The sequence below is a fragment of the Callospermophilus lateralis genome, unplaced genomic scaffold, assembly GCF_048772815.1.
Source record: "Callospermophilus lateralis isolate mCalLat2 unplaced genomic scaffold, mCalLat2.hap1 Scaffold_84, whole genome shotgun sequence".
NCBI classification, from domain to species: domain Eukaryota; kingdom Metazoa; phylum Chordata; class Mammalia; order Rodentia; family Sciuridae; genus Callospermophilus; species Callospermophilus lateralis.
The window spans coordinates 3,369,800-3,385,146 of record NW_027516477.1 but is presented as its reverse complement, the minus strand read 5'-3'; the positions used below and the strand labels follow the sequence as shown (position 1 = coordinate 3,385,146).

Sequence of the window (15,347 nt, the reverse complement as noted above, 5' to 3'; positions counted from 1 at the left end):
CTTGTATAATTTTAATTAGAACCACAATTATACCATACTCAACAATCATTTTATCATAAAACAAACACTAGCAACAAAAATAGCACACAAATTACTACTGTCATGATGCTGCTTGGTAAATTACTAACAATGCAGCATGCAATTTTTATTTATTATTGGTTCATCATACCCATAACTTACCCAAACAGCAACAACAACTGCAGCAGCAATATAGCACTGGAGGGAGCTTTTTGGGGAGATAAGGGAGACCATTAAGGGTAAAGTGTAAAAGACACTAAGTATAAAACTCCCTAAGAGAGGAACCACAACAGACCAGTCACATGTGTGAACACACCTGGTAAATCATCTTCATCTTCACTGAAAACATTTGGGTTGAAGACAGGTAAGTTAATATATAGTCCATGGAAATCTTCTGAACTTCTGGGAGATAGATTGTCATCTGCTGTGGCTGGAGATGCAGCAGGCTGGTTTTATAGATCACTGTGAGGATGAAGAAGGACACATGAATAGAGGTATGTCAGAGGGGAGCCAAAGCACCAGTGGAGTAGTGGTAAGAGAAAAGAAGGGCTGTGGCTCTCTGCCATCAGAAGACAGCTCTACATGTAGGGCCACGAACCCAAGGAGCTCCTTGTCCCTGTGCACCTCTATGCAAGGCTGGTGCTCGGGCTGATGGCTAAGGGACTCATGTGTTCACCACTCCTGCCCACAAAAGAAAAAGAATATAAATTTTGGTGAAATCATTATGTATGGTTCTATATAACTTAAGAGTTAATGCATTAAAGTGCTATTCTTTGTTGTCCAGATTGACAAATAGGGAAAAAAAAATGTGAGGAGGGATTAGGAAGGCAACATCAGCTGCCTCCAGGAAGAAAATTAGGTGTCTTTGATTTTTACTGTATATTCCTCTTAATCTATTGAATTCTGAATCTCTTATGAATTTTTAAAATCAAGAAATGCTAAAAAATTTTCACGGGTTAGGCAGTCCTAATTGAAGGAAATAAAATATCTAATACAGTGAACTACACTCACTTTTTATGTTCACAATATACAGACTTTGAAAATATTTAATGGGACACCATATATATATATAATGCCTCCCAGAATCTAAGAGTTAATATCTTTTCTCCAAGAGAATCATGTGGAAAATTTTTGTAGTTTGATAATAGTAACATATAGACCCAAGTGCTCTTTTTAAAAAGGTTAACGATTTGAACAATGATTCCAATGCTTTTGTCTTAGGGCACCCAGATGACTGGTAGCAGGCAGCATCTGCTTCTTCAAGGAGTCTCACAGACTCATTTGTGGATCTACTCATCATACAAGAAATAAGGGTAGAATGAGAAGATCCTTTAAGTGAAGTCTGACTTCCATTCCTTTTTTCAATATTTACTATAGGCAGATGGCTGAGTTGTCAGCTTACTGATGTGGGGATAATAATGATATTCAAACAGTGGTTATTAAAAATCAACCATCTCCATCAACAGGGCACTGATGCACAGCTGCACAGACTTTTGTGGTCCTCAGAGAACTTATAGGTTGCAGAAAATATGCTTTCTTTGCATCATGAACAGGGGTGGTGTGTTGTTATCTCCTCACTTTTATGTTTTACTTTTATTCATCTTTTTTCTTTGAAGCTAAGAAACCCTAAAATGAAAAAATCCAAATGCAATGCTCTTGAATAAATCTCTGAAGATGCATGCAGAGCAAAAGATCTTTTTTTTAACATCTGATTTGCAAGAATTATTTATATTAAAGGATCTGCATGAAAACAATCTTACAGATTTTAAATTTTTCAAAAACCATTTTTAGTAGGTGACATAGCACATCTGAGATGCAGCCACAGGCCCGTCTGACTGAGCTGGCCTGGCAGAGATGTGTATATGGGAAACGAGATGGCAATGAGGAAGATAGGGATGGGCCACCCAGCAGAAAGAAGGTACTTTTAAAGAATCTGCCATTTTCCTTTCTTCTTTGTCTCTGATGTCAATCTCACAAGGGAGCACTCCTCAACTGGGCAGGATGCAGATGAGAACCAAGGTCTGCATTCTGGCCCAATTTCACTCCCCTTAGTTTGGTTTTCCTCTGTGTCTCAAACTTGTCATGGGTGGGGCATTTATCTGGTACTGAAAAATGAAATTATAAATATTTACCACTAAGAACAGTCAGCCAACTTCTTAAATCCCTTAAAACTATTTTCCTCCATTTTGTTCAGATGTTTCTTGTAATTCAAGAAGCTGGACTCTGGTCTCATGTGCTCACACAAACCAAAATAGCTAAACATCTTTGAGAGCTTTGACAGAGTTTTATATTTCTCTTATTTATTTATTTCTTTAAATTCAGGAATTAACTTTTTAAAAAAGTGCCAGTAGCAAAAGTGATCTGAAAAATTAATTCATTCAAACTTTTCTGGGCTGGAGTGAAGGTTTGGCAGAACACACAGGCTAATCTGGTGCTGTCTTAGGAGCTCATTTTCCACTTCAGGCTGCCAAAGGTTGAAACTGAATCTTTTAGTCTGATTTCAAATGGGGCAGTGGAATAACAGAATAAGATTTTTTTTTTTTTTTTTTTTTTTTTTTTTTTTTTTTTTTTTACCTGCACCGAGGTTGGTTGGCAGGAAAGCAGCCAAACCCACAATCTTAAATTTGGTTCCCCAGATATTGGACGTGACCTGAGCAAGATAATTGTGCTGTGAGGGAAAAAAGGAAAAGAAAAAGTCAGAATCTCAGTCTACTTCCATGTTTTTTATTAGTCCCTGTAAGAATTTTCATACTTATTGCACACCATCAATCATTCCTGCCATCCTTCTGTCGTTTTTAAGACCAGGTGTTAACTAGAACAGGCCAGGCTCCCATTTCCTAATGGCCGTGCACAGAGCAAGAGTGAGAGTGGTTCTGTCCTAGCATGTCCACGTGCACAGTTTAAAAAGCCATCAAAGCTGGAGTATGGGGTCATGTACCCGTAATCCCAGCTACTCAGGAGGCTGAGGCAGGCAGATCACTTGAGCCCAGGAATGTAAGACAAGCCTGGGTGACACAGAGCAAACCTGCTTAAAATAATTTAAATCAATAAATAGTCCACCAAAGTGGTTTGGGCACAGTTTTCTTTGCCCCTGCTTTCCCCCAATCACTGGTCTAAAAAAGGAAACCGACTCTGAATCCACTGTTCTCCTTGGAAATTCTCTTGGAAACTCTTTGTGTTTCCAGCAGGCTGAGTGGAGGCAAAGGAGGCAGGGGAGTCAGGTATGGCTGGACTGAGTGGCCATGGCTGGGGTTCTTGCTGAAGACAATGGCGAGTCACTCTAGGACAAGAATTGGCTTGAAGGGGCACAGGTAGAAAAGTGGATGTGCCTCATTCAGAGTGCCACTGTAGGAAGTTTCTAGAGGCAGAGAGGCACATGGAACAGAACCAGGCACCTGAATGCAGGTAGTAGAGAGTAGGGCAGGCAGGTAGGGGAAGGATGATGGAGTGTCCAAGTGGCTGGAGGGTTCAGCCATGTGTTACTACCTGAGTGATGTCTTCAAAAGGAAACTCTCTCCGAGTCAGGCTGGGTGAGCCGATGGAAGGCTTTCGCATAGGCAACCTTGGAGATCGGGAGATCTCCTGAGCAGCCCGGGGCAGCTTGGGAGACTTCTGGGCCTCAATGCTGATCCTGTGGAGACAAAGTGAGGGGGGTCAGGCCAGTATTTCTTCCCTTCCAAGGTCAGCAGTGGACATCAATTCTCTGCAGCCAAGGTCCTATTTTCACAAAGCTCTTACTCCTGCTTTGGCTTTAGGAATATGAGGAAAGAATGAATTGTATATTGAATAATAAATACAACATCTGAAAATATGTTGAAATTAGATCAAGATTTTTTTCCTCCCATTTCTCTGTATGGGGGATTGAACCCAGGGCCTTGTACCTGGTAGGCAAGTGTTCTACCCCCAGCCCCCAATTAAGTCATTTGAAAGGAACTTCATTTGTAAGGGAACTGTCTTTCACTTTCTACCCACTTAAGAGTAAGTTTGGAAATGTCCACATGACTTCTGTCAGGGGTGTGTACAATCAGTCCTGGGGAAAATGCAAGAAGGGAAGTCCTCTCTCACTCTGAGGCCACTATGATTTTTTAAAATTCCTTCCACGACAGTTTGAATTTTAACAGATTCATCTAACACTTTACTACCTGCAATAGTTATATCAGATCAATGAATTTAATACTTTTCTGCTGAATTCTGACACCAGATTCTAGCTCTGCTCGGTTCTTTATACTTTCTTTCTTTATACACTGAGGTGCACATGTTCAATGCCAGTCTACCCCAAAGAGAGGGTTACAAATGAATATAACAAGGTTTCTAACATCCTATAAATATGTGTTGAACCTCATACATAATGCTTGCAAGCTTGTTGAGAAACTTCAGGCTCCTGAGGAATAGGGGAATTGGGGATCAAGTTAATGAAAGCTGTGAGCCAGGGCTATCAGCCTGGATGCTGTGTGGAGGGGTTCCAGGCAGGAAGAGGAGGAGGAGGAAGGGACCAGGCAAGAGGTGGCAGCCTTAAATGGACATCTACATGCCAAGGGTTTAATTTCTTATATATAGTAAGTGCCCTCTGCCCAATGAACTAATTGCTTCAGAGCTAGGCATTTGGGTGTTTACATCTAATGGAAAAAATCAAGCACTGTGGCAGCACTGTAAGGATCAAAATTTTATGTGCAATTTTAACAAACTTTAGAATAAAGATGAAAAAAATCAGATTGCTGGACCAACTGATATCTATATGGGAATATAAACTTTTACCTCTAATTCACACCGCACACAAAAATTAACTAGATATAAAGTTGATCTGAGATACAAACTCTCGAGCTACTAGAAGAGAACAGAAGACCATCTTCTCAGCCTTAGGGTAGACCAAGATTTTAAAATAGGACACAAAATGCACTAACCATAAACGGATTTCACATGGTGGACTATTTGTTAAGTATACACATTACTAAAGACCCATTGCTAGAATATACAAATAACTCTTGCAAATCAGTAAGAGAAAAACAACCCAATAAAAAATGGGCAAAAGGAGATAGATAGCCAGGTGGGCTGATCTGCATATGAAAAGGTACTTAGCCACTTAACTGGTCAGAGAAACTAGACCTAAACCATAATGCAATATCACTATATACCCAGAAGAATGGGCAAAATTATTTTGAGCAATGACAATGGAGCTATAGGTGAGAATGGACGCAAGTAGAGCTCTCATGTGCTGCTGCTGGGAATTGAACTTGCTGCAGCCAGTTTGGAATAATGTGTGGCAGTTTTCAGAAAGTTTTAACAATGATCTAACTCATGACTCTGCCCCTCCCTTCTTAAGTGTTCACCCAAGAGAAATGAGTGCATGTATTCAAAAAAGAATGTTTATATGGATTTATTCACAGTAGTCCTAAACTACTAAACATTCATGGAAATACAATAAACACACAGAAGTATATCTGCAATAGTGGAATAATTCCACAGAGCAAAAAAGAAAGACAAACTACTGATTCATGCAATAACACAGATAAATATTGAAATCATGTTAAGCAAAAATCCACATATTGTTTGATGCAACATCATGAAGTTCTAGAACAAGTAAAATAATCTATCATGACAGAAGTCATATAAAATGGAAGAGACACGTGGGATTCTCCCTGATGATGGACATGTTCTTTACCTTGAACCGAGTAGGGACACCCTGGTATATCAACTGCCCAATGAACTAGTTGCTTCAGAGCTGGGCACTTGGGAATGTCTATATCTGTATGTAAATTGATTAAACACCTTAATTTTGCATAGCATCATGGAGCTGTAAAGCTAGTGGGGATCTTGGCAAGGATCTGGTCCATCCATTATCATCCATAGATAAGGAAGCTCTTATTTCTATCCAAGGTCATACTGCCTACAATGCTGGCGGCAGAGAAGGCAGGCAGTACTCTCTAAGACAATGCAGGCCTGTCCATTTACTCTTAGTTTTCTGTCTTCAGACAAACCCTAGGAACTATTCTTTTTTAAATTTACTATTACTTTCTCAATTACAGCATTGTAGGCACTTAATTTGGTGTTCTCAACATGCAGCACCCACTGTAAAACCTTTTTCTTCCTCTTCTTAAATTGTAAGAAAAAACAAATAAACCTGAGAACTATGACCAGCCCTATGTCACCCACCATTGCTACTCACCCCTGGAGATATTCTGAGGCTTGGGTAAACTTCCCACCGAGTGTCTTTTCTATCCTTAAGAAAAGCAAAAAAGAGCTGTGAATATTCCAAGTGCAGTCTCCCAGAAGAAAAAGTGATGAGGGGGAAAAAAAAGGTTGATCTTGACAAACAACTGTCAGCTTCTTCCTTCCTTTCTTTTTCTTTTTTTTTAGAAGTAGTTGAACACAATAACTTTATTTTATTTCTTTTTACGTGATGCTGAGGATCAAACTCAGGTCCTCGCATGTGCTAGATGAGTGTTCTACATCTGAGCCACAACCCCAGCCCGTCTTCCTTTTTTTTTTTAACATAACAAAGTTTATTTATTTTTTTTAAATTTATTTTTTAGTTGTAGATGGATACAATATCTTTATTTATTTTTATGTGGTGCTGAGGATTGAACCCAGTGCCTCACATGTGTGAGGCAAGCATTCTACCACTGAGCTATAGCCCCGGCCCTAACAAAGTTTATCTGAGCAAAAAATGTTCTTGAACTGGGCAGCATTCTGGATCAAAGATGGTTCAGAATATGCCCCTAGTGTCAGATTCAATGGGACTAATTTGCTAGCACAAACACATTTCTGTCCAGAGCTTAAAAAAAAGGCGGGGGTGCGGGTGGGGAACACCCTAAAGACTGGGATTACCTTGGGAGTTTGGGTGACTTGCTAGCTCTGGAAATTTTGGGAGATTTCTTGGCAGCCCAGTCGTCACTCAGCTCAATGTCACTGGAGTCTGAGCAATTGCAGCTGTCAATCACAGTAGAAATCAAGCTGTTTCCATAGATCTCATCTGCAAGATACCAATTTAAGGGAAGCTAAATCAATTAGACTTTAACAATGATCCCTGCATAAACCAGAGGATAGACTGGCAGATATAGATGAACAGGAGCCTTCCTAGGTTGTAACCAGGTTCCCAGGGAGGCGGTCAGGGAGCCTTTTCTTGGCATGGGTTTCTGAGCTGGCTAGAAGTCCCAACAAGCCAGGTGGTTCTCCATGTGTCATGAAGCACAACAGCAAAGCCATTTTGTTTTCAACTTTCAGTTCAGTGAACAGTGCCAGACTATTTTGTGTATTCCTTGGGGCATTAAAATACCATGTCATTTTGACAATGGCAGAAAAAAAATTCCTAATTCTGCTTAGAAAATAGCATAAAAATGTCAAAGGAAAAAATACTAAGCTCCTTTCTATTTCAACCTCTAAATCTAAAGTAATGGCCTAGTCAGTCAGTCCTAATCCAACAGAATTAGGACCTTATAAAAAGAAAGAGCAAGGTCTCTTTTTAATGCACAAGGTCCGAGGACAGGCTGTGTGAACACACAGAGAATTCTGGCAGCTGTCCAAAAAGCAGGAAGAGCTCTCCCTGGAACTACCTGTGACAACGCCCAGATCTTGGGACTTCTCACCCTCCATAATTGTATGAACCAATTCTACTAATAAATTACATACACACAGAGGATGAGTTTTGTTTCTCTAAAGAACCCTGATTAATCCTGATTTGGGTACCGGGAAGTCAGTGTTGCCGTAGTGAATAGTGGAATAAACAAAGAAGCTTTGCAACTGGTAATGGGTAGAGGCTGGAAGGTTTTGAGGCGCAGCAGAAACACAAGCATAAAGGGCAGTTCTGACAGTTTGGGACTCAACGCTTATAACCTCATTTAACTTTAATTATCCCCTAAAAGTCCTATCAAATACACTCACACTGGAGGTTAGAACTTCACATGTGAATTTGGGGGAGAGTGCACACAGTTCGGTCCATAGCAAGTTCTGATAAAGATTCCTTTTGAAAATCTGTGAATTTTCACTAAAAAATATACTTGTAGAACGTTTTCAACAGTGGATCACAAACTTCAGTGCATAAAAATCACTGAGAACCCACAGTGAGCAGGAACTTATATTAAATAAGTCTCCCTGGTGATCTGCATGGAGATGGCCCATGGACAACATTTTGAGAAACAATGATGCATAGGCTTGGAAGAGTTAATTGGCTTCTCAAGATGAAAAATTCTTGGCTTTTCAAAGACAGGAATTATTTCCTTCTCTGAGCTAGTTTATATATACCATTCAGTTGGCAATTAGTCACACTGTGCCTTGTGACACAGCTTCTATTTTTGTCATGAGGTATTTAAATCTTGATTTCTTAACTGAACTTTTCAAGTGTTTGTCTTGTCTCGCTGAAGGGTTTGCAAACTCCTTAAAAACAGAAATAATCCTGGGCCTTCTCTGTTATCTAGGAAACTAAAGGACCTCATACAAAATAGGCACTGTTGACTGGTTTGCTTTACAACTTATAATTCTTTAATTATAAAAATAAAACATGGGAATCCCCAAAGGATTGTTAGCAATTGGTCAGCCTCTTTGGTATGAGCTGACAAATGTCAGCACTAGGGGAAAACAGGCCTTTGGGTAATGAGGTTAGGCTTTAAGCAAGTCTGGCCTTAGGAGGCTGCAGCCTTGGTGCCCACATACCCCCTCCTGTCCCCTCTGTAGTGGGAGGACAGACAGTTCTTCAGGAGTACCCTATGATTTCAGCATAGGTTTTATGGAGTCCCATCCAGAGGAAGGGCCTTAGATACTGACAGCCAGAGAGAATATGTGCGCAGGCTCTGCTTGGGACTCGTTCTCTGTACCCCTTCCCCAGGCACCTCCAATTAGTGTCAGCTTTCCTTCTCCCTTTCCTGAAACCATGCTAACATCTTCTGCTCTCTTTTCTATCTTCCCTCTCCCTCCTTCCTATATGCCTCCTCCCCGACAGCTCCAAAATTTTCTATTTGCTTTCTGTTCCTAGTACTAGTTTGTTACATAAGTCAAAAAACAGGGAAAAATGCATATCTAATATTTTAAAGTAGAGGTTCATTGCTTTTGAATTTATACAGTAACACTGGTAGGAGAATGTTCCCAATGATGCTGAACAAATAATGTGCAGCGGACAGGTAGAGCAACTGCGTAAAACATCAGCATGGGAAAGCGAGGTTTAGGGTGAACAAGCCCACTGCTTTGTGATATAGGGTCATGCACATGTCACAGCAGCTTTAGGGATGTAATGACAGACAAAGGATAACCTGATGAGCAGGACAGTGAACTAGTGCAAGGAAGTAGGGACATTAAAGTATAAACTAATAAAAACAGATTTAATCCAATAGTGTTGTTTCAAGATCAAGCACTTGGGAAGCTCTGGGGGACAAAAAGACGACTCAGTTCCCTCCCTTGGGTCCTCAGGATTTGATGGGCAAAGCCTCAGAACCATGATGACTGCAGTGTGCTGAGCAGGTCTAAACAGCCCATGATCAGGGATGGTACCAAGTATAGTGCTGTTCACTCTGTGGTGGGTGTCAGGTAATGTCTCACAGAAGGCAGCACATTGAGCTGCAGGTACTGATGGGTACGCAGACACTGGGCTAGCATTAAGTGGCACCAAACACCAAAGTACCTTCTTACAAGAGCATCACAGTCTAGGATCTGAGAGAGAGGGAGGCAAGAGTATCCTTAACACATTAACTAAGCAATGAGGACCAGCACAGGAAGGAGTCTGTTCAAGGGTAGAGTGAGCCATCATGTTAAAGATTTTATGGACAACCAGGAAATTTTCACTGGTAACTAGCTAAAAAGCAGTTAATAGCGTATCAGTGAAGGACAGAGGCAGAAGGCCAGGAGGCCAGGGACAGGGCTGAAGGCTTCAAGTGTTCTTTCTTCTTCTTCTTCTTCTTCTTCTTCTTCTTCTTCTTCTTCTTCTTCTTCTTCTTCTTCTTCTTCTTCTTCTTTTTCTTTTTTGCAGCACTGGGGATAGAACCCAGGGCCTCATGCATGCTAGGTAAATGCTCTGTCTCTGAGCCACACTCCTGGCCCTGAAAAGATAAATTATCTCACCTACCCAAGGAGGGCAGGGACATGGCCCATTACTATTTTCAAACCACCTCAATTTGACATTAGGGCACTCATGAATGCTTGGTCTATAATTGAAAAAGAGGAGGCTCTCCCTGCTAGAAGCTGGGTCAGCCTTCCCTTCTCTCAGAGCTGGTTTTCTCTACCATGGCCCCAACTCCATCATGCCTTATACAACATTATTAACCTATCAGAAAGTACATTTAGAAAACTGTCACTTAAATAGGATTTTAGGAATGCAGGAGCTTCAGGGACATTCCACGCTAGCCAACTCAGGCTCACTTCACAAAAGGCATTCTTTTGGCATGGGTTTTAAGTAATGACATTCCATAACCATAGGGGAACAAGGGCTCAGTCCCTCAGCAAGGGTCCCACCTGTCTTGCTATCTGTCCATGGGTCCATGATGACAAACTCTGGCCGTAGCTTGCTGATACGTCGCCCCTTCAGGATGGGCATGAGCCCGCCCAGGTACTCCAGATAGAGGGTGTAGCACGGGCCGCCCACCTCCGGGTCATCCTCTGTGCGCTTCATGGTGCAGTGCAGCCGCTCATTGCCTGCTGAGGGGTAGCTGACAAAGTCTCGCATGTTGTTGGGATCTGGAATTGGGGGCTAGAGGCAGGACACAGGCAGAAAAGGAAAGAGCTGGGACTCCAGAGACTCACACAGAGAACAGAGAAGGCGTGAACACATCAGGTAGCTTGGGAAAGGTTAACTATGTGAAATGGAACAGCAACTCACAATTTGTGGGTGCTCATCACACAACACCTAAGCTTGGATCCCACTTGAGACAATTAAATCAGAACCTCTGGGGGTAAGACTGGTTAGGTTGTTTCCTAATATGATACAATACAGCAATGTTGAAAACTGCTGGTGTGGAATCAATGGAAAACATCTAGGAAAAAAAAATCATGAGAGATTCTAAAACTCTGAAGTATCAGTAAAAAAAAAAAGCACCCAACAAATCAATCTGATACTCAGAAGTAGAGATAAAACATAGAAAAGGACCTAGGGTACTGAGGACCTGCACGAGTAGCAGGTTTACATTCACATGCTGCCTTTATAGTTTCTGGAGGCACAGTCAGTATGAAGGATGGCAGGCGGCTGTATTGGGCCAGGGATCAGGGTAGGGGGGCTCTACCTCCAGCACAGCAGAGAAGAGAGCTGGCCTAAATTTTGACTGGGTCAAATCCTGCCTCTTCCCTAACTAGCTGTGGGGCAAGTTACTTCACTTCTACCAATTTTTTTCTCGGTTTCTCAAGTGGAAACAATGTCAGATTCTGTTTGGAAGTCAGGATGGAACAAAACTGATTTTTACAAAGGATGGTACAAATCTAGTATACAGTTAGTGCTAAATAAACACTTGTTCCTTTGATCATCAGGACGACAGGGAGTCAAGCTGGGAATACCAGCATGAACATGAGAGAGGTGAAACTACCATACAAGGCAAAGCTCACTTTGATACTCAGGGAAGTATATGCGCGCATGGAAGGACATGGCGCAACTCTGCAGAGTCACACTTGAGCCATTTTTGGACACTCTGGTGAAGCAGGGAGCCCTGTGCATCTTTTCTGATGCCCTCCCCTATCTCTCCTGTCCCTATCCTCCTCTTGGTGAGCAGTGGGTGGCAGAGAGGTGAGGATGGAGAATGGGGAGGGCAGAAGGCTATACCTTGATGGTGGGGATGAAGGCAGTGGAGAGGTAGGAGCAGAGGCCGGGGGGCAGGGTCAGCTTGCTAACATCCTTGTCTTCTCGCAGGGTGCTGGCGATGGCCTGCTGGCACAGTAGCTGTAGGCTGGACACCCGGTGTTCCACTCGAACCACGTACAGGGCGGGTCCTGAGGCCATCAACAGCCGTGAGTCCGTGTGGCCCCAGCAGATGGAGATGATGGGGCGCTGCAGGCAATGAGAAGAAGACAGTGCTTAAGCTTTTGCTCTTCTGGTGAACAATGGACATTATGTTCAGTGTTCTCAGTAAAATAAAGTGAGCGGACAGTATTGAGAATATTGGTTTTAAGAGCATAATAAAGAATATTAAATACCATATTATGAAAATTGAGCATTTTAATTGAAAAGGAATGAGATCTTTAGGCCAGAGCACAAATAAAGGACTCGAATAATTTTATATTTTTCTGTACAAGCACTGTCTTGTTTAATTTGATGCCATAAATCCTAACAGCTCTATATAATGGCCTTCTACTAGCCAGGGCAATCACCCCAGGATGTAGTCATCCATATTCCATACTGAAGTGCTGGTCATCAGAATCCCCAAATTACCCAGTGTTGTTTCCCATAGCTCAGGGAGGTGGTGGGTAGGTAGATCTGAAGGCTCTTTCCGTCCATCCCAACAGGCAGCATTTCAGAGTCAACTCAACACTGGACTTGGGGGGCCTGGGCATGTGAACTGAGGAATATTTCCCAGTCAAAGCCTCTTAATTTTCTCAGGAGTCAACTGGGAGCACTATGAGAATTAAAGGACATGGTGGTACCATGGTGCTTCTGCAACCCATCACAATCTACAACCCAGGTATTATTCACTGCTAATCTCCAAATGACTAGGCAGGGAGACAAGGGGAAAAGCTCTATGGAAAAGGGAGAGGTGGCAGGGAAAGAGTTCCTGTGGTGGCCTTGCCAGGTGTTTGTGGCCATGATTTTTTTCAAAAGGCATGCTGAAATCCAAATATGTATGTTAGAAATGTCTTGAACTGAAAACCCCCAAAGCTCAGGGATGCCATTAGCCAGGCAGGGAAGAAAGAGGTAGAGAGCTGTGATGGAGAAGCAGCAAGAAATATGTTCATTCCCATCCAAACAGATGGAGCACTAATTTAATGAAGTCTCCAGGGGGTTCAGAAAACAGAAATGGGAATACCAGATCTTTTATATGAATGACAGATATGAACAGAATTCACAACACTTTAGTGACAATCATCAAAATAAAAGAACACATGAAGACACTTCCTTAAAATACCCTCCAGGGTCAGCTAATCCTGGTTTCAACTTCAAAGCAAAATGCAAGGCTGAGGATAACTCATCTTGCATTTCCATCCGTGAGGCCAGGCAGTCCCAGGATGGGACAAGATTAACAGCCAACACCCCCAACTCCCTAAGGAGGACTGAGTGATTGCTGGCTGTGGACCTAGAACCCAAGTCTGAGGGTTTCTGAAGCATGTTCAAGCTGGGCCTCCTCATGAGATGATCCCACCCAGAGGGCAAACCCCATAAAGGGGACTGTGAGGTCACAGAAAGGCACAGCCACTGCTGAAAACCAGGACACCAACACAAAAAAATACAAAAAAGTCTCTGGCACCATCAGCCCTGTAATTGCAGGTTAGAACAGAGGCCTTATCAGAACCAGCACCAAAATCTGAACCCAGGGCCTCCCTACTACATGATATACACACACCCTACTACTGAGGTACATCTCCAGCCCTCATGCTTAATTTGAAAGGCAAACTGCTGCCTCTTTATTCCTGAACCCCTAAAATAATATTCCGCATAGAACTCAAGGCATGAAAACAGTCCTCAATCATCACTTGACTCACTGCAGCTGGCTGCAGACATGAAATACTTCTCCAATCTTCCATTCCTCTTTCATCAATTGATCCATCTGACATGCTGGGGTTACAAAGCAGGAACTACAGATTTATCCTCCCTTCTCCTAGTTCTGCTTGTCAGAGTAACTATCTCTGTTGAACAGCTGATTATATGTTTTATATAAAATTATCATGGGTAAGTATGTATGTCTTTGTGTCAAGAACTACTAACAGACTCTCAAACTGGTTGAAAATCCTGTTACATTTCCACAAATAATCACTTCCCATCATAACAAAAATAACCATGTCTTAAAAACTTACCACATTCCAATAGCACACAGAGTGCCTGCACATACTCCCTCAGCAGGTCCTCTCAACTTGGCTACACAGGCATTATTAACCCATCTAACACAGGAGGAAAACAAGGCTGAGGAGGCTGGGTAACTCAATCACAACTCAGGAGTGGGAGAGCGAGGGCTTATCTCACCAGCGGGTGCTGCCTCTGAAGTGTCAGTATACCCACACTTGGACTAAAGAATGTGCACTGTTTCCTTGCAAAACTCAACTAACTGCCAGTCACAGATGCGGTGATGAGTCCATTATTCTCCCCTAGTCTGTTCTGCTCAGAAACAAACCAAACGATGTCTATGGAAAAAGCAAATGGACAAGAGAACAGACTTTACCAACAGAACATGGACAATGACCTGACTGGTTCATTTATGGCTGAAAATAAGTCGCAGGTCATGTGGGCCAGCATGCAAAGACAAATGACCAGGGAGTATTGGTAGATGAACTGGAAACAGCATCAGGATGATATGCCTGGATGGTGAGGGAGGACAGTGCTATTCCGAACCGGGCATCACACAAATGTGAAAAACAGATCCCTCAGTCAAACAGGAGTGTGAGGTCTTCAAAGATTAAAGGACAGAAACCAGAACCAAGGAAAAAGAGCTGAAATTATTTAGCCTGGACAAATAACACCTACAGGGTTTCAAGGGAATCATTATTATCTGGATCAAGGTTACCCCCGAATTCCTCCTTCTAAGAACAGGACATGGATACCAACAGAAATTTAAATTAATTTGGGGTGCAGGACTCAGTCATTTATCCAAGTTTGGGATGGTTTACTCCAGCCTGGGGGATACATTAGTTTTTGTAGCCTATACTCCTATGAAATGATAAAGTAGCTAAGAAAGTGTTAATACCTTTCCTCTTATGATTTTTAAGGTTGTATCACAAAAACACAGGGAAGAAATTACAGATAATAAAAACTGTCCCTCTGGTGTGAAGATTTCCAGGTATCATCTGTGTGGGGAAAATTAATTCTTGTGGTTACCATTTAGTCAGATGTCAGGCAGCAGGGACATGACCTCTCAGGATCCCCATAAACCTGTCCACAGAAAGTCCCTTTATAACACATTGTCTTTCATTTTCAAAATCACATTTCCCAGCCTGCTAGGCTCATGTTACAAATACGCTGCTGCTTTGGCAGCAGTCAGATTTCAAACCCAGGCATCCAGTCTTGACTTGGCAGCCATCATTTTCTGTCACTCTGTCCTCTGGGCTCAGCCATTCCGGCAGAGCACAAGCCCACTGTCTGTTTGCCCACAGACCTCACAACACAGAGCATCCTTCCTCCTGAGGAATCTCACCTGTTGGGTTAAGCTGCTGGAGAGAAATGCACTCCATGTTCCGTTCCAGTAAAACCACGGGACATACAAAGGTCCCTCAGACTCATG

General features: G+C 42.3%; 1 protein-coding gene and 1 pseudogene across 1 annotated transcript in view; both read right to left on the bottom strand.

The window, feature by feature from the left end:
• The window catches only part of LOC143641083 (DENN domain-containing protein 1B-like), a 33,457-nt pseudogene extending 33,205 nt beyond the window's left edge, over positions 1-252 (bottom strand).
• Positions 253-290: 38 nt separating this feature from the next.
• Positions 291-15,347, bottom strand: part of LOC143386710 (tubby-related protein 4-like) — a 33,602-nt gene continuing 18,545 nt past the window's right edge. The window contains 7 exon segments of the mRNA XM_077108495.1: positions 291-395; positions 398-480; positions 2,593-2,686; positions 3,505-3,649; positions 6,844-6,988; positions 10,453-10,687; positions 11,747-11,971. Of these exon segments, the coding sequence (XP_076964610.1) occupies positions 291-395; positions 398-480; positions 2,593-2,686; positions 3,505-3,649; positions 6,844-6,988; positions 10,453-10,687; positions 11,747-11,971 (1,032 nt within the window).